The 19411-nt window shown below is 41.2% G+C and overlaps 1 protein-coding gene across 50 annotated transcripts in view; it reads right to left on the bottom strand.

Annotated features, from left to right (window-relative positions):
- Positions 1-19411, bottom strand: part of NEB (nebulin) — a 207610-nt gene that overhangs the window by 176019 nt on the left and 12180 nt on the right. For 49 of the 50 annotated variants that reach the window (XM_048486789.1, XM_048486795.1, XM_048486812.1 and 46 more), the window contains 12 exons: positions 13957-14163; positions 12553-12660; positions 10155-10259; positions 8870-8974; positions 7595-7699; positions 6699-6803; positions 3759-3863; positions 3502-3609; positions 1907-2023; positions 936-1037; positions 742-849; positions 548-652 (listed from right to left, as the gene is read on the bottom strand). In XM_048486789.1, coding sequence (XP_048342746.1) covers positions 548-652; positions 742-849; positions 936-1037; positions 1907-2023; positions 3502-3609; positions 3759-3863; positions 6699-6803; positions 7595-7699; positions 8870-8974; positions 10155-10259; positions 12553-12660; positions 13957-14163 — 1380 coding nt within the window. The remainder of the gene's footprint in view (positions 1-547; positions 653-741; positions 850-935; positions 1038-1906; positions 2024-3501; positions 3610-3758; positions 3864-6698; positions 6804-7594; positions 7700-8869; positions 8975-10154; positions 10260-12552; positions 12661-13956; positions 14164-19411) is intronic. The other variant, XM_048486836.1, reaches the window with a different exon arrangement.

Genomic DNA, 19411 nt, shown 5'->3' with positions numbered 1-19411 from the left:
ACTAGTGCCAAAGATTTTGTACACTTGTATGTAATGTAAAATTTGTCAGTGAACCCACAATATACATGATGAATGCATACAGATAGGGTCTTGATTGGATCAGGAAGTGAATATTTCAATAGACTGAAAAGCACATGGCAAATGCCAATGATCAGTATTTAGTATTAATCCACTTTTTGATTACATTCCTACTCATGTATGTTTACAGGTGTGGATCCTACCATTCTACTTAGTGAAATGTAGAGCCTTCCTATCACATAAGAAGCCTTCTGGATGAAGTACCCTCAGAAGAAGGTTCTTGGCAACCAAGAAATACTCTGCACTTAGCAAAGCAGAGTGATAGAATCCAAATCATAATTTATAATATTTCACTATATTTCAGCTCTATCGTTCAGCCTTGCCCGTATGTTTTAGACGATGCAGCAGAAATACATAATAAATTAAAATGGTAAAGCACCAATAGGGCAAGTCCATTACCACTCTGAAGGATCAAATAGAACAAAAGAAGAAAACAACTCAAAGCAACAACTGCCGTCTTCATACATACATCTTTGCACTGGTCTAACTTCTTCATTGTTTCATATTCTTGAGTTATGGTCTGTGGGAAGTAGCATTTTGTCTTTTCTTCTTCGTAGTCTGCTTTGTAGTTTTTCTAAGGAAGTAAAAGAAATCAGTAACCATTGTGAACTCCCTTTGAACAAGATGAGTTACTGCAGTGAAGAAGAATGCATTGATATTTACATCACTCTTCATGGCTTCAATTTTCATGCAGTGGACTTGATATGGGTCCTCGTAAGTGCCTACATACCGGCCCAAGATATTGTTCTGATATGCCTCTTTGTATTTAATCTGTAAAAGAAAGGTCACATGTCACTAATAGCAAGTAGGATTTATTGTCTGAGCCACAGAATAGAGACCACCACTGAATTACTTACATCACCAAAGTTTTTCAAAACGCTGTCAATTTGATACTTTGGAGTATCACAGTAGTTAATACTTGTTCCTTTTGCTTTTTCATATGCTTCTTTGTATAATCTCTGCCAAAAAAGAAAAAATGTAAACTCATTACACTGGAACCGTTTAACTAATGTAATCACTATCTTCACCAGCAAAAATACTTTGCTTCCTTGAGATATTACAGTCACACATAAAGCTAAACTTAAAATTGATGTAAAATCCTGTCCCAACAATTTGTAATCTTGCTTCTTTGAAATAGAATCCCTTTTTGAGCCTGAGGGCACCCTGGGTATTTTGAGAGAAAGTGGCAAGCATCTCCCCAAAATGGCTTCCACAGTAGGCAGACCTCAAACCTTTGCATGGGAGATGGAGGAATAAAATGGTTGCCTCGGGAAGGAAGCAAAACACAATACTTTCTGCCTTGATTTGCAAGAGAATCACAGGACCGGAATAAAAAGAAATGAAGGAAAGGCTGCAGAGTAAGGGAGAAGGAGAAAGGGGAATAAAAAGAACAAAAGGCGTGCGGGGGTGGGGGGTGGAGTGGAATTATAAGTCCAGGTGCTTACCAGTCCTCCAGTGGCATAGAAAGCCCTTTCATTTAAATGAAGAAAGCCAATAAAAAGCTCCCTTACAATGGCCACACGGTCACACCCACTTTCTGAAAACCTTGGTGGGCACCAGAAGAAGTACTAGTGGAAACTATTGTGTACGTGGGCGTCTACATCAGCTATGTTTCTCTAGGGATCCGTTTCCTCCCTGTGTTCTTCCACTTTGTTAGCCCCTATGAGTCACTGAAGCCTTGGTAAAGTTATTTGCTGCATGGTGGGTATCTGTGAGCTGAATGCTTGCATGAAAAGGATGGGGAAAACACTGTAAAGCCATCAGTGAGCCTTACTCCAATGGCCACATTAATAGAATCTGGCTAAAATCCTCCATGAAGAATACTTACATCATTCACAATATTTCCAACAGCTTTTAGATGCCTGAGTAGTGGGTTCTCTGTAGCTGGAAGCACATTATAATCAGTAGAAGCTTTTGATTTTTCATAATCTTCTCTGTATTTCACCTAAAGAAATAAAGGGTCTTTTTAAAAAAAATCACACTTCCAAACTTGCACCCTTTAATTGCCTCAGTTTTAAAAAAACAGATTGTTTATGTACTAATTTAATTAAAACACATTTAAAGCACTTAGGAGTTTCCGTCTCTTCAATTAGAAAAAAAATTGCAATAGAAACATTTACCCGGGAATCTAGTGCCACTTATAGATAATGATTACCAATGTTTTGCCTGATGGAAGCAGCTGCTTGCAATGGTTTCATGCGGTATAACTAAATAATGTTTGTTGTATCTAGGATGTTAAAACAATGTGATGCTGATTTAAAAACTTTTAAAGTTGTATTAACTTTTCTACCGCAGTTATGCTACTGCATCGGATAAATACACTAAGGTGTGCACACTGTGAGGAGCATCACATTTCTATATGGTATATAGAAGAAGAAGAAGTTTGGATTTATATCCTCCCTTTCTCTCCTGTAGGAGACTCAAAGAGGCTTACAATCTCCTTGTCCTTCCCCCCTCACAACAAACACCCTGTGAGGTAGGGGGGGCTGAGAGAGCTCCGAGAAGCTGTGACTAGCCCAAGGTCACCCAGCTGGCATGTGTGGGAGTGTACAGGCTAATCTGAATTCCCCAGATAAGCCTCCACAGCTCAGGCGGCAGAGCTGGGAATCAAACCCGGTTCCTCCAGATTAGATACACGAGCTCTTAACCTCGGACGCCACTGCTGCTCTTAACCTCCTACGCCACTGCAAGATCCTAAAAACCATGAGATGGTCTAATACTGCACTTCCTGAGGGTCAGCAGCAGAGTCCATGTGGCCAACTGGGACAGCACAATTCAAGGGACCTGGCATAATAGATAAGAACATAAGAAGAACACTGCTAGATCAGAACAGTGTATCTAATCCAGCGCCCTGTTTCTGAGTTGCCTCAGAAAAGCAGCAACCAGGGTGTAGAAGCCAAACCTATCCCTGGCTTTACCTCCTAGCACTGGTATTTAGAGGTCTGCTGCCTCTGAATGTGGAGATTCTTTTACATTAGCTGCCACAGATGCGCCTATCATCTATGAAGCTATCTGATTCCCCATTTAAAGCTATCCTTGTTCATGGCCATTATTATGTCCAGTGGTAGTGGGCTCCGTTATTAAGTAAAACAGCATTTTTGCCCATCCTGAATGCATTGGCCATTATCCACAGTAGCATGTCAGTCAAGGCTAACGTGCTACTCTCCATACACTTTGAGAGTGCATGCCATAAGAACTCTTTCACATATTTCTGTAACCACCAGAATATAATGTATTCTGTGGCATATTCCCATTTGTCATCAACCCACATTCAGCCTCTTCCACTTAAGATGAAAAAAGAGATTAAATTAATTTTAGGAGCAAGAATGACAGATGACACCTGCTGCAGTACAGGTCAGGAAATTCTTAATGCTTTGCAGACTGGGTCCCACCTGAATAGACAGCTAGCATTTTTTAGCATACCTTACTCGCACTTATCCCAGCCCGTTTATTAACTGAATATTCTGGGGTTTCTGTTTGCATAAAGTAGATTTGGTCTTTCTTATTCTCCCAGTCTTCTTGGTATTTCCTCTGTAAACAACAAAAACATAACCTTCAATATAACTCTTAAATCCAGAAGAGGAAACTAATCAACAGGTTGAGGAATACCCCGCAAAACAAAAAAAATCGCCAATCATCGGGGCTTCTCCAGCTTCTGGGTATCCATTTGGCTCATTTACCGAGCTGAGGTTGTCGGCGTTCATTTTAGCAACTGCAACGTCATAGCAAGGAGTTTGACTCCACTTGCCTCTCATCTTCTTCTCATAGTCTTCATGATATTTAAGCTGTAACAAAAAGGAATAAAAAGGGAGCTTCAGATAACTAGTTAAAGTGCAAGGCCAAGACTTGGATCCCATAGAAATTTGCAGCTAATAAAATTTTTGGTGAATAAATTGGGGTGTCTTCCCTTCTGCCCTCTCTCTGCAGCCCAAAATGTCCCCCCTGGAACACTATTTCTGGAAGACAGGCACCATCCCCAGGGTACCACACCCTGCATGAGGGTCCCACACAGCAAGAGGGAGAGTTGGTAAAATCACCTCCCTTCCAATTGTGGACATTTGTCTCAGGTTCTAAGCAAATATCTGTTCCTATACAGATATTATCTTGACAGATTGCTATCAAGCTGCTGAACTGTTTTAACAACTTCTCCTTAAATATTTGAATAAAGTTGAATTGATGCACAGTTTCTTTAATTCTCGGTATGAGTAGGAGGTGGGAAACATGCAACATTATGTTCCATTTTATGCTGAAATGGAATTTATGTTGTAAATTTCCTGTTAAGTTTGAGATAAACAGTCCATAATAGTGATTGTGGTGGGCTGTGTGGCTGCGTTGTCAGGTGGATCTTTACGTTTTGACGTTTCAGATTTGTGGCTGGCATCTTCAGAGGGGTATCACAGAGTCTCTGTGATACACCTCTGAAGATGCCAGCCACAGATGCAGGCGAAACGTTAGGAACAAGATCCACCAAACCACAGCCACACAGCCCAGAAAACCCACCACAACCAGTTGAATCCGGCCATGAAAGCCTTCAACAGTCACAATAAAAGTTTAATATTAGCTGAGTGACAGGGTAATAACACAGTGTCCATCAAAAATAAAAGACCCCAATGACATTTGAGAGCTCTTTACCAATGGGAATGCTGGTATGAAGGCCAGAAAGATCAAAGGGGTATTCAAAAAGCTTTCTATCATTCAAACATCTTTTTGTTTTGCAGTCCCATTTCCACTGGCCAAGAGATAATTCCCTAATTTTTTGTCCTTTGATGAGTGAGTCTTTTCTCTCTGTGTGCTTCAATTGCTTGCCCTTGAAGGGAATTTGAGGGAAGTAAAGAAACCAGGTGACCTACATTACAGATATTGCAGAAAAGGAAGTTAATAAATGTGTCAGCTCCAAGACAATTAGATGTAAATCAGAAGGTCATACACCATTCCTTTTCAATCACAGTTCACTTCAGTTTTGCGTATAAATTTACTGATTACTACAAATGACATGGATGCATTAATGTGGCATAATGTTGGGCTTTCTGGATTTCATTCCTCCTCTTTTACTCCTTGGCACTGGGTCACTCTAATTATGCCCCAATATTGGCTTCATTAGTCATGATGTTTCATGGTTATGGAATTCAGTAGTTGGTGCCATTAGTTCAACTTAGATACAGCCTTTCTGTTTGTCATGTCATTGAGAGTGCCGAGCACACAGAAAGCATTCTTTGGAATGGAAATGGGAGGGGTGAATAATTTCAAAAGGAACATTTATTCCATTTTTAGCTCAACTACATTTTAGATTTTTAGAAGAATGATCATATCCTGCACTATTGTCCTTTATGTAACGCAGCTAGGATGAAGTTCCTGGCTCCACTGTGGATCGACAACAGCATTCTCACAAACCAACAGAAAACCCTCTTCCTTCTGGACAACGGCTCCAGAGAAGACTTAGAGTTGACTGCCAGGTTACCCTGTATTGTAACTGCATGGCGCTCTCAATGTAATTTTTGAAAAATTTTATTCAGTTTTTAAATCATCATTTTGGAGGATTTAAAAAAATATATAGATCCCTATTACGTTACATGGCTTTTTTTTTTTACAAATTTCTATTTTTTAAAAGTATGTATTATTGTTGCTATCTGAACGCTATTAAAGGTTTCCGTTCATTCATTCCTAGAAGAATGATCAAATTATTATGTCTTAAACAATAATTTGCTAACTAAATGTATGTGTACAGCCAACATCTGAAAGTTGGCCACATGAGGGACACCTTATTGCTCCTAGCTTGCATAGTATGCCGGAGGACTACCATCTGTTGAAAGAAAGTGGATCTCATGTTTTCTATTGAATGAAAGCAATTTATCAATTAATTATATAAATCAGCATTTGGAACAATGTCTTTAATAATCTTGTTTTGGGAATATGCTTATAGATATGGTTTTCCCTTCTCTGGGCAAAAGAGTCCAAATTCCTAGATGGCAGCTGTCCTTACCTGCCCCAGTTAAAAGTAAGTTAACCAGGGGCAACCTTTTGACTTGATCAGAAAAATTAAATTAATTGATTAATCTAACCTGCTTATCGGCTAAACTCTACAATCCTAGTATAAACAGAATCACAAAATAAGAAGAATGACAAGAAATAAGATTAAGAGAAATGACCAATAGAGAGACAGATAATTGACCCACAATAAGCCTGTGTTGGATCTAGACAAAACAAGCAACCTAAACCAAATTCCCCTTTCCATTTCAGACCTTCCCCCAAACAGCATTTTGAGCAGATCAGTTGGCTGCATTTAGAGGAGGACGACAGGAAAATTCCAGTCAGATAGAAAGTATAATCTATTTCCAAGCCTTTTTTGGGCCACCCTTCTATAACAGATAAGAATGACTGAAATAACAGCAGCAGAGAGGTTTTCTGTTTGGATGGATGATAGAAAATATAAGGACAATGAGGAAGGGCAAGCATGACCAACATAGATGTAAGTATCATTGCCTGGGAAGGTAAAAGCTTCTCCTTTGAGAGAACCTTATATTTCCCCCTCCTTTTACATGTTACAGTGGCACTTGGATGGTTCGGCTGCTCTCAGTTCTTGGAGGAGGTGTTTATCCCAGAATCCATTACAGTGTACTCACATCACTGAGCTGTCTGGTTACTTTCTTGGCAAGTTCCACATCAGGTGGGTCTGGCAGAGAAGTGTATTTAGCTTTGCGTTCATCATGCCCTTTTTTGTAGACAATCTGAAAAGAGAAAAGAAGGCTTAGCGGTGGGAAGAGGAGGAATTCGGGCTCTTGGTACTTTTTGTGCACAAACTTGGAGCCAGCCCTATTTATATTGATACCTGGGGTGTTGTGAGGTTTCTTGGCTGTATGGCTATGTCCTAATAGCATTTTCTCCTGACGTTTTGCCTGCATCTGTGGCTGGCATTATCAGAGGATCCTCTGAAGATGCCAGTCACAGATGCAGGTGAAATGTCAGGAGAAAATGCTACTAGAACACAGCCATACAGCCCAGAAACCACACAACACCCCAGTGATTCCAGCCGTGAAAGCCTTCGACTATATTGATACCTGTGTTTGAAATTGGTTATTTTCAGCTACAGGTCAATAATGATATTTAATGACCTTAATGCTGACATTTATTTTAATGTCTTTAATGTAGGCTATTATCATTATATACCTCAGAAGCATGCAGCTGAGAGTATGTAGGATTTTTTTAAAAAAAAATCTGAATACGGCCGTTAAGTAGACCAAATATCCAGGGTTTTTTATTTTGCATATTAGGCACAGACAGCTACCACATTCACGATAGCAGAAGGCAAGGAGATCTCTCTCCTGGTATTAGTTAAAGATTAGGAAATAACTGAAGGTAATGTTTGTCCTAAACTTCCAGTTCCATAATATACCTCAATTCAGACTCCTAATGCACTGTAAAAGCAAACAAACAAATGTTCCTGTGACATATTTACTTGCTGATAAAAGTAAACAGTGGGAATGTTTCTTCAGTAATATGACATTACTGAGGTACTTACATCACTGAGGGCCTTTTGGGCCTGGGCAACTCTCCTTAATTCTGGGCTGTCATCATAAGGATAGAACATTGTTTTGTCTGATTCCCAGTCTTCAGTGTATGGTTTCTTAGGGCAAAAGGAAAACATGTTTAAATTGGAGATACAATCTCAGTGAGATGAACACCAGAGGCATACCTAGGCAAACTGGAGCCCTGGGCAAAACTGAGTTTGATGCCCTCCCATGGGCGGCCACCCTCCCCCACCATGACCAACAATTATTTTTTTCCACCAGGTCATTTCAAAGTCACCATCACATTATAGAACATCCCCCAACTCACAAATCTGAACACAGCAAAGGGCCATGCCACACAGCAGAAATAATTTTTGGAAAACATTTTCACCCCGAAGGGGGTGGATTTAGTAATAATAATAATAATAACCTTTATTAGGCATTGAGAGAATAAAAGAAAGAAAGAAAACAAGCATTGGCAGGAAGGGGGTGAATTTAAAAAGAGAATCTGGGGAAATTTAGGAGGTGCCTGTTGTCAGGGTGCAATTATTAAGATAGCAGCACCAATATTTCAGAGTATCTTCGTGAAACCCTACTGATGATACCACCCAGGTTTGGTGAAGTTTGGTTCAGGGGGTCCAAAGTTATGGACCCTCAAAGGTGTAGCCCCCATCTCCTATTAGCTCCCATTGGAAACAATGGGGGATGGGGGCACTCCCTTTGGGAGTCCATAACTTTGTACTCCCTAAACCAAACCTCACCAAACCCAGGTTATATCATCAGGAGAGTCTCCCAAAAAACCCCTGAAATTTTGGTGCTGCTAGCCTAAAATCTGCATCCCCTGCAGGCCAAAAATGGAAAAAAACACTGAAAATACAAAATCCCCCACAAACAAACCTGCAATTTTGTCGCCCACCACAAGGTGGCGCCCTGGGCAGTAGCCCACTTTGCCCAATGGGAGGGACACCTCTGAAGAACACTGAATAAATAAGAATGTTATAGATGCTTCTGGACTAGGGTTGCTATGAACCCATTGATGGTGGGAGAAAAAAAATTAATCAGTGTCTGTGACAGTGTAAAGACACTCAAGGAAAACCTGGAAATGATATCACATCAGTCTTGGAATCACCAGAAACTCTGTGCTTTTACCACAGTGTTTCTGATGATTCCTAGAGAGGTGTGAAATCAAGTCTTCTTGATAGTCTTCATCAATATCCCCACCCCACCTCTCCTACAGACTGCTGGGCAGGGCCAGCCAATGGAATTCTGGACAGAACCCGGCTTACCTTACTGAACAAGGCTGTATTTTTTATTGCCTGCACAAACTCTGGAGCATCAGGAGGAAGCAGATACTTTTCTTTATTCTCTTCCCAATTTTGTTTGTATAACACCTAGGGGCGGTAAACCAACATTATCTTTAAGGAAGCATGAAAATGTACAGGTCCAGGGGGAAGCAGAAAATCAGGGGAAATATCTTTCAAGTTTCTTTGTCAGTTTTTGAACAGAAAATGCTTTTTCTTTTTTAAGAAAGGGTTTTATTCAGTCAAAACATATAGTAGTTTTCATTAACGGAATATACTGAGCTAGGAAATTTTTGTTTATGCTATAGATATATACAGTACTCAAATCCAACATGCAACCTCTGTACCAGCAGTGTGCTGCCATCTTCAAGGGAAGAGCAGACAGGACTTTCTTGCCTTGCTGCCTTACTTACTCTAGTATCATTGATGTAGCTTGTGGAAACAATAAAAGATGCTACCTTAAACCGCTGTCCTTTAGACCCTGTGGTTAAGTTTTGCAGCTCTCTCCCTGCAGGACTATGACTCAAACACCAACAGACCAAAAAGCATGAGATGTATTGACCTGTTTTCTAGAGGCAATGTCAGCATTTTCGAGGAGATGGTCATTATTTAAATGTGACTAATTTTGCTCACAATTGATATGCTATAATGTTTATAGATGGTAATAGTTCTATGTATAGTTCAATGTATCAATTAGATGATGTTTAATAATATCCAGATATGCTGTTATTCCTTTAATGGGGAAAAAACACTGACCTCTATTTACTAGTTGTTTTTTCCAACTTTTATTTTATTTTTAATAAATATGTAATAGATAATAAATAATGGAGTTCAGCAATTTGTAGTGGTCTCACTTATTCAGTATATTTGAAATTCTGGTCATAAAAATGAAGACATTTATACTTCTAAATTTTATAAACTTGTAACTCAGTGAAATTTTATGTTCTTTGTTCTTGTTATCAAAGCAGTAAAATAAATTCAGGTTTGACAAGAAAGTATTGCATATATTATATTTTTGAGTTTTTGAAAAACTGGTGGATTTTGTTTCTCAGAAATCTTGCAAAGACCACTTGATTCTATAAAGATAGTTTCAGAGGGTAGCTATGGTGGTCTGCAAGAGAACAGTTAGATTTATAGCACTTTAGAGACCAACGAGAGATCCTAAAACTCTTTTGATCTCTGAGGTGCTACTGGACTAATTTCTACAAGTCACACAGGCAAATAGTTCCAACTTCAATTTACAAGTAAACAATTCCCCAGAATCACTTACCTTGCTGACTTGCTGAGACACCTTTTTTGCATGTTCTATGTCTCTTGCCTTTTCATCAACGTGACAGTTTGTTTTAGCCAAGTCACCAGCCATGCGATATTTAACCTAGAATAATGCATATACCATAAATATCACACATAGGTATCACACAGCCTAACATTGTCCACTTTCTTTTTTTTAAGTAGCCTGTAAATTATAGACATTATTGTGCTAATCAGAAATGTATTATATCATTTGCTACATATATAACAGGAAGATAATATATTATATATACTTAATGAGAAACAAGATAGAATTCAGTAGACCCATCTTGTAAAGAGGACTCAAACAAATGACACGATAGTTGTTTGACATACTGTATTACAGTTCCATGCTTTTATTCCGCATTTTATCTTTGATTGTTAAAGCCAAAGATTCTCAGTTCAACAAATAATACCTTAGAGCACCTGTTCAAATGTATGCAAAAATCTTTTGCACAGTCTGAGATAATCATGGAAGGGTTGGAATCCCAGAAAGACATAGGCTGATTATGCACAAAGTAATTGCTACATGGTGGAGGCCAGTGTTGACCTCAACAAGATTTCTTGTATAGACATACTTTCCAGAGCCTCACTTTCACTTTCCACTCCCTCCACAGCAAGCAAAACCACTTATAGCACAATTTAAATCTTGATTCACTGCCAGACAGATTTGCCAGTGGACACAGTTTCGCCTTGGGTATCTTCTCTCCACCCACAGCCAGTCTTCCCACTACCTTGCACCGTTTTGTATGCCTTCCACCTCACTCCCCCATGCTGTCGGCTCCTTCCTACTTCCATAAGTGCAATGATCAAGAGATCGATCACTCATATGTATGGGGAGGGGGAAAACTCCCCCTCATCTCTATCTGACATGTGTGTTCTGTATCTCCTCCACTAGCACAGCCACAGTACAGCCACAGTTGCCAGGTGCTCTGGAGCCTTCCCCCTCGCCCCCACCCCCATGCTGCCGGCTCCTTCCTGCTTCTCTAAAGAACACACATTGAGAGATCAAGAGATCGATCTTTCAATATAAAGTAGCAACAGAAAAGGAACAGTACAAGCAGGTGTCTTTTTGGCTCCACGTCACCTTCCCCACTCTGCTTCTGCCTTCCCCAGTGGCTGGGAAGGCTCTTAAAACTCTATTTTAGGCAAGACTCTGTTTTAAAACAAGTCACTCTCTTCTCTTGTAACAGTGGCAAAGATACAGAGAGAGCGAGAGAGAGAGAGAGAGAGAGAGAGCGCATGCGTGTGTAGAGGGGAAGGGACAGGAGGGGGAGAGAATTTAAGGTATGTGCCTTTAAGGCGGTTGATGGGCGGAGTTAAGAGAACCAGAGAAGCAGCAGCCCAGCAGAGTTCAGCAGGCAAAACTGCGCTCAGAGGCGTAGCTGGGCCAAACTGCACCCAGTGCGCAGAGTGTTTTTTCCACCCTCCTGCCCCCCCCGCGGCGTTTCCCCGCAGCACACACACACACACACACACCCTTCCCACACTTACCTACGTTCCTTTTCTTTTTGTAGTACTTTTTGAGGCTGAAAAACGCGGCCTATTTACAGTTCAAGGAGAAAGCTGCCTGACGAACTTTACTTCCCAGGAGACCTTGTGAGCCCCAAGGTCTCCTGGGAACTGTAGTTCCTCAGGCAGTTTTCCCCCTGAACTGTAACTAGGCTGCTTTTTTCAGCCTCAAAAAGTACTACAAAGGCTGTAAAGAAAAGGAAACGAGGTAAGTGTGTAGCGATTGGAAGGGGGTGCCGGGGCACTGCGGGGAAGAGCAGCGGGGGGTTGCGGGGAAAGGGGGAGGGGCCAGAGGGCGATTTTGCACCCCAGGCGTGTGCCCGGTGCATGACGCACCCCCGTCCCCTTGGCCCTCCGCCACTGACCATGCTGCAAGCTGTGGGCTGCCCCCTGCGTAGAGAACAGGTTCAAGGTAAGTGTTCCATATGTAATTGGCCATATTTAAACCATGTAGTGCAAATGGATGCCAGGATGCCTCCATGTCTGAGTGTTCATAGCCATGCGGTTGAGCATGATGTACATCCCCATCCAGCCTTTAAGTGTGGTTCCCAGTCCAGCAAAGTATCCAGTTGGAATTACTGCTTTCATGTGAGAATCTGCTTTGTTAGAAAGGAGGTTGTGTGTCTATTTTTCAACTGGTTGTCTCTCTTGTTGGATCATACAGATCTCTTCCTACCGACTCTAGAATTTCTTGCTTGATGTTGAGTCTGCCATTTCCTACCTTAGGGACCTCTGCAATATTTTCCTAAGGCTCCAGACTGGCCAACAGTAACATTATCTGCCTGACTCCTGCCATCCTAGCTAGAGTTAAAATAGCATCAGAATGACATGGGTTCCTGATTTACTTTGGCCGTCCTGGCACTTACTTCACTGAGCTGGTCTTGGGCTTTCTTGATTCTTCGAAGTTCAGGGGTATCTGTGGTGATTGCATATGGCTTTCCTCTCTCCTTCTTAAATTTCTCTTTGTACTTTAGCTAGGAAAAGACATTACAGCAGAAGATAAGTATTGCAAGTATTAACAAGTTCTGCCCCCCCACCCCCAAGCCCTCAGATCCTTAGAAATTCTTGTGGAAATGCTTTACTTTGAGGTTCTTATTTCTTCATACTAATATTTTTTTCATATACAAATATATAATCTAAACTTCATGTAAGGATTTGACTAGAACAGAGATAGCTAACTATCTTGCATGTATATTTTTCATATATATAATCTAAACGTCATATAAGGATGTGACTAGAACAGAGATAATCAACTTCTGTATAATTTGAAAACAAGAACCTGGAAGTGATTTATTGTCAAACTTTTTTTTTACACAGGGATCATGAATTGTGGCTAGTATCCTATCTTGGAAGAGTGGCTGGTATCTTATCATTCCTCTCAGCAGTGCCTCTAGACAGCCTAAGGAACCATCTTCAGGAATACCAAGAGGAAGGGTCACCAGAGGAATGCTTCACATTTTGTTGAACAGAGTGGTAGAAATCAGGATTTCTAGTCCATGCCTACATAGATTCAGCACTACTACGTCATCAGACACTCTTAAACCACTAAGGACCAAATCAGATGATACATGCAACACAAGTAGTGACAAGAATCCCCGACTGTAGAAATGTGTACCATCGGAGAACAAAAGTTTGTGAGTGCTCTGGGACCCAATTCAGCACATGGGGGAGGACTGGCCTTCACTCCCAAAATGGCTGCAGGAAGGAGGCTGTTTGCCCTGCTATGGCTTCCATGCATGCTATAGTCTATCGGCTTACAAGCTTTAGGTTGGGAAATTCCTGGAGATTTGAGGGTGAAGCCAGAGGAGGGAATTATTTGGGAGGGGATGGACCCCAGCGGGGAGAATGTCATTAAGTCTGCCCTCCAAAACTGTCATTTTTCTCTGACTAAACTGAAATCTGTAGCCAGGTGATCAGTTGTAATTCCAGGAGATCTCCACCTACCACCTCACATGTACAAACATACCTAGGGGCAAAAGTGAGGCCATTTTGACTTGGGAAAAGACCTGGAAAGGAAGGCTGAAATTATTCTTCCTGCATGCTCCCTAGCTGAATTAGGCCCTAGTTCTCTAATGGTCTGTGTGCCTACAAGCTGGGTCATGGCGCCCCCAACCCAACGTGACACATATGTTCATTAAAATATTCTTCGAAGAAATCTTTAAGTTCCCACACAACTGGTACAACAAATAATGTCCAACTTCTAAAGTGATTTAATCATTGTCCACCCCATTAAAAACGTTGAAACCAAGACAGTACAAACTTTGACTTACATCACTGAAGAGTTTTTGCATTTTTGAACTATGTTCCAGGTATGGTGTCAAAAACTTAGATGTGTCTACTTTTGTCCGTACAACCTTTTTTCTGACTGGAGCTGAAGATGTCCCTTTCTGGGTTGTCCCCGAAGTATGCTTTGTGGTTACTGTAGAATATTGGGTTGATCCGGTGCTGTATGATGTCTCGGTGTACTCAGTATAAGTCTAAAAATGTGAAAAGTATTATTACAATTTTGGCAGAATTACTAAGAAACAGTGTTGGATTTGGATGAAGAGAGGCCCTAGGCCATTCCAGTTGCGAGGCGTCTCCCAATCCCTCCCAGTCTCCTACCCTCGTGACTAGAGAAAGATAGAAGAGTGTTTTAAACAAAAGACAACATTATTTTGAAATGGAGTGCAAGGAAATTACTGAAGGGTTATTTAGAGACTGTAGTGCATTTTGACAGCATGTGTAAGAAAGGCCTATGACAGTGTCAAAAAATATTATACACCTTGGCTAGAGGTCCCCTAGATTTTGAAGCCCTAGGCTTCAGTCTGCCAAGTCCATAGGTAAATCCAGCACTGCTAAGCAATCTCTTTGTGTCATCTTCACATATAATCTCTCGCTGTATGACTTGCTCAGAAGCAGCAGCACAGACTGTACTCTCTGAGACTAGGGGAAAAGACAGGGAGAAAAATGTGAGCTCTGTTTTTTTGTAGGGTTTATCCTTAAAACTCAATCCTTATCTGGTGTGTATATTTTTGAGGGTTTGTGTGTTTGTGGGAAGCTTTTGTATGTGTGGGAGGTTCCTTTGTTGTTGGCTATGTGTTGCCTCAGGCTGTTGAGGGGTGGGGATTCTGTTTAATCACCCAGCCAATTTGAATCAACTGCCACTCGCTGCCACTTGCTCTTTGACTTGCTCTGAAGCAGTTCTTACCAATAAGGACCCATCTTCGGGAAGATAGCAAAACATAAAGTAGTTACTAGGGGCAAAAGTCTTTAATCCTTAGGTTACCATCTGGAGCTCAGTGAACAGGGCTGGGCAATAAAGAAGCAAGGCTAACTTGGATTTTCGGGGGTCAAGTGTAGAAGGGGACTTTTGAAAGAGAGGCCCAAAAATCTGTTCTGCAGAATTGAAGCGACCTAAATATGGATAATCAAAAAGTTGCTGCTGTCACCTGCAATAACTGTGGAATGTTTGTTTTTCTGCCAGAGTGTAAGCTGGTTACTTTGTTAGAAGAGAACGTACAGCAGCTTAAAACACAAGTATCTACACTTCAGGACATTAAGAAGAATAAGACTTCCCTGGACAGAATGGAGCAGATGGTACTGGGTGGAGAACACACTGGGGACATCTCTGAGGAGGATGGCAGCTCTGAAACAGAGGAGGTGGGCAATTGGAGAAATGTAACCCATAGAAGCAGAAAGACCAAGGGAGCATTCTTTGAATGTGAAACTACAGAATCATTTTGAGGTTCTCTACCTTCTTTATGAGGATAAGGAACAGGCACAGGAGGAATGAACTCAGCTGTCAGAGAATGCACAAGTGACAGAAGGTTCAACCCATGAAATGTCACTGGCAAAACCCTAGAGGTGATGTATGATGCTGGTTGGGGGAAGGAAGCAGCAATTTGCAGGCCTGACAAGATGTATCAAGAAGTGTCTGTCTCCCTGGGGCAAAAATCTGTGATGTCACAGAGAGGCTGAGAAGATTTGACAAGACCACTGACCATTATCCCTACCTTTTAATCCATATCGGAACAAATGACACTGCTAGATGTAGCTTTCAGAAAGGATTTTGAGGCTCTCAGAAGGAGGCTGAAGGAACTGGATGCACAGGTTGTCATTTCATCTCTACTTCTGGTTGAAGGACATGGGCCCAGGTGGGAAAGGAGAATAGTGGAGGTGAATAACTGGCTTCACTGTTTTGGCTTCTTGGACCATGGTCTGCAGTTTCATGAAGAGGGACTACTGGCAAGAGATGGGTTACACCTCACGGTTGTAGGGAACAACATTTTTGCTAGGACATTGACAAACCTTATCAGGATGGCATTAAATTGAGTGAAGTAGGGAAGAGAGGCAATATTGAAGTGGGAAGGAGTTCACCTACTACTACAAGGAATAGGCTGAAGGTTATAGAGAGAACTGAGCGAATAGTTCAAAAATCCAGCAGTGAGTGGGATAAAACCTGAAATAAGCACCCACGGGACATGAACCAAAGCCTTAGCCTACACTAATGCACAAAGCATGGGCAGTAAACAGGATACTCTGGTACTCTTAACACGGCATAATTAAATATGATATAATAGGCATCGCTGAAACCTGGTGCGATGAATCTCATGACTGGAATGTAATAATTTAAGGGTACAACCTGTTCCACATAAATACTAGGAAATGCAGTGGAGTAGCACTATATGTCAGGGATGATTACACATGTGAGCAGGTCCATGACTTAAATCCTAAGAACCAGGTTGAGAGCATCTGGGTAAAAATTAAGGGGGAGAAAAACAACAGTGATCTCATTGTGGGGGTCTATTTCAGACTCCTAAGACTGAGGAGTTGGATGATGCCTTCCTGGAACAGTTGACCAAACTTTCACAAAGAAAAGAAATAGTAGTAATGGGATATTTCAATTATCCAGATATTTGATGGGAACTCTGCCAAAACTACCAGGTTCAACAATTTCCTCACTTGCCTTGGAGACAATTTCATGGTCCAGAAGGTGGACGAGGCAACAAGGGGATCGGCTATTTTAGATCTACTCCTAATGAACAATGATAACCTGATTAATGAGGTGGAAGTGGTAGGGTCCTTTAGTGGGAGTGACCATGTTCTCCTGGAGTTCATTATACAATGGAAACGGGGTGTGAAGCGTAGTCATACACACATTCTAGTCTTTAAGAAAGCTGATTTCAGTAAACTTAAGAAACTACTGGGTGTGATCACATGGTTAAGAATACTAAACGAGAAGCGAGTATAAAATGGAAGGGAGTTTCTTAAAAGTGAGATCTTGAAGGCACAATTTCAAACAGTTCCAATGAGGAGAAAAAATGGGAGATGTCTAAAGAAACCAGGATGGATGTCTAAAGAGTTCTCAAGTGAGCTAAGATATAAAAGGGACATGTACAAGAAATGGAAAAGGGATCAAATTACTAAAGATGTATTCAAACAAACAGCCAAGACATGTAGGGAGAAAGTCAGAAAAGCTAAAACTCACAATGAGCTCAGACTTGCGAGTGATGTTAAAAACAATAAAAAGGGCTATTTTGGTTATGTCCATAGCAAAAGGAAGAAAAGGGATATGATAGGGTTACTGCATGGAGAAGATGGTGAAATTCTAACAGGGGACAGAGAAAAGGCAAAACTACCCAACACCTTTGCTCAACTGTGGGGAAATGGATCAGAAGATACAGTAGGGGAAATTCAGCACAGAATAAACAAAGAGCTAGTACAGGAATACCTGAATACTAAATGAATGCAAATCTCCAGGTCCTGATGAACTATATCCTAGGGTATTAAAAGAACTGGCAGAAGTAATCTCAGAACCACTTTGAGAACTCCTGGAGAACAGGAGAAGTCCCAGCAGACTGGAGGATAGCTAACATCCCCATCTTCAAAAAGAGAAAAAAAGAGGACCCAAACAAATTCCGCCCAGTCAGCCTGACATCAATACCAGGAAAGATTCTACAGCAGATCATTAAGGAGACAGTCTGTAAGCACTTGGAAGGGAATAATGTGATCACTGAAAATTATCATGGGTTTCTCTTGAGTGACAAACTTGGCAGATGAAGGGAATGCTGTGTACAAAGAATACCTTGATTTTAGTAAGGCCTTTGATAAGGTGCCCCATGATATTCTTGCAAGTAAGCTGGAAAGATGTGCACTAGACAATGCAACTGTTAGATGGACTTGTAATTGGTTGACTGGTTGAACCCAAAGAGTGCTCATCAATGGTCATTTTCATCCTGAAGAGAAATGACGACTGAAGTGTCACAAGGTTCTTTCCTGGGCCCAGTGCTATTCAATATTTTTGTCAATGACTTGGATAATGAAATAGAGGACATGTTAATCGAATTTGCAAATGATACCAAATTAGGAGGGGTAGCTAATACCCTGGAGGACAGGGGCAGGATTCAAAATGATCTGGACAGATTAGAGAGCTGGGTCAAAACTAACAAAATGAATTTCAACAGAGGTAAATGTAAGATTCTACAGTTAGGCAGAAAAAAATGAAATGCACAGGTATAGGATGGCTGACACCTGGCTTAACAACAGTACATGTGAAAGGGATCTGGGAGTCTTAGTAGACCACAACTGAACATGAGTCAGTAGTGTGATATGGCAGCCAAGAAAGCCAATGCAATTCTGGGATGCATCAATAAAAGTATAGTGTCTAGATCAAGGGAAGTAATTGTACCAATCTACTCTGCATTGATCAGATCTCACCTAGTGTACTGTGTTCAGTTCTGGGCACCACAATTTAAGAAGGATATTGATAAGCTGGAACGTGTCCAGAGGAGGGCAACCAAAATGATAAAAGGTCTGGAATCCATGCCCTATGAAGAGAGACTTAGGGAGCTGGGTATGTTTAGTCTGGAGAAGCAAAGGTTCAGGCGGGATATGATAGCTATATTTAAATATCTGAAGGGATGTCATGTCAAAGAGGTAGAAAGCTTGTTTTCTGCTGCCTCAGAGACTAGAACATGGAGTCATAGATTCAAAGTGCAGGAAAAGAGATTCCACCTAAACATTAGGACTGTCAGGGCTGTTCTACAGTGAAATTCACTGCCTCGGAGGGTGGTGGAGTTTCCTTCTTTGGAGGTTTTTAAACAGAGGCTGGATGAACATATGTCAGGAGTGCTTTGAATGTATGTTCCTGCATGGCAGGGGATTGGACTTGATGGCCCTTGGGGTCTCTTCCTACTCTGCGATTCAATGATTCTAATTTGTTCTTGCATGTATAAATGCGCATGTTTAGGCCTATTTAAAATCAATGCAACCTATACCTTGTTTCACAGTAAGACAGAACCTCAATGTTGAATTATACTGCAGCCACTTCCTGGACCTTCTTTGTACTAAAAGGAGGTGGTAGCCATCTTAGGGAACCAGGAAAAAAAGATGAAATCAGAAGTTTTGAGTTTTGAAAAAAAAAGATGGGTGGAGAAGAATCCCTATGTGACCCCAAACAGAATGAAGTTAAAACCTCTGTGCAGCCCAAGGGAATCCAGAGATACATGTGTTTTTATCTGCAGTGGACATTTTGGAAAAATCAGAGGGTTCAAATTAAAAAAATATATTAGTGGGGGAGGATCCTTGGGGGCCACTGAGCAGAATGCAGTTAAAGCTGCTGTAATAGCCCAAGGGATTCCAGAGACAGGTGGAGCTGCAGTGGTGACATTTCTGGCGGCTCGCCCCGAGCGCCATCATTGCAGTCATGTGTCAGGGGTTGGGGCAGGGGCAGTGTGGGGCATG

Source organism: Sphaerodactylus townsendi, linkage group LG02 (assembly GCF_021028975.2).
Source record: "Sphaerodactylus townsendi isolate TG3544 linkage group LG02, MPM_Stown_v2.3, whole genome shotgun sequence".
NCBI classification, from domain to species: Eukaryota; Metazoa; Chordata; class Lepidosauria; order Squamata; family Sphaerodactylidae; genus Sphaerodactylus; species Sphaerodactylus townsendi.
Note: the sequence above shows the minus strand (reverse complement) of the source record. Positions and strands in the feature narration are given on the sequence as shown.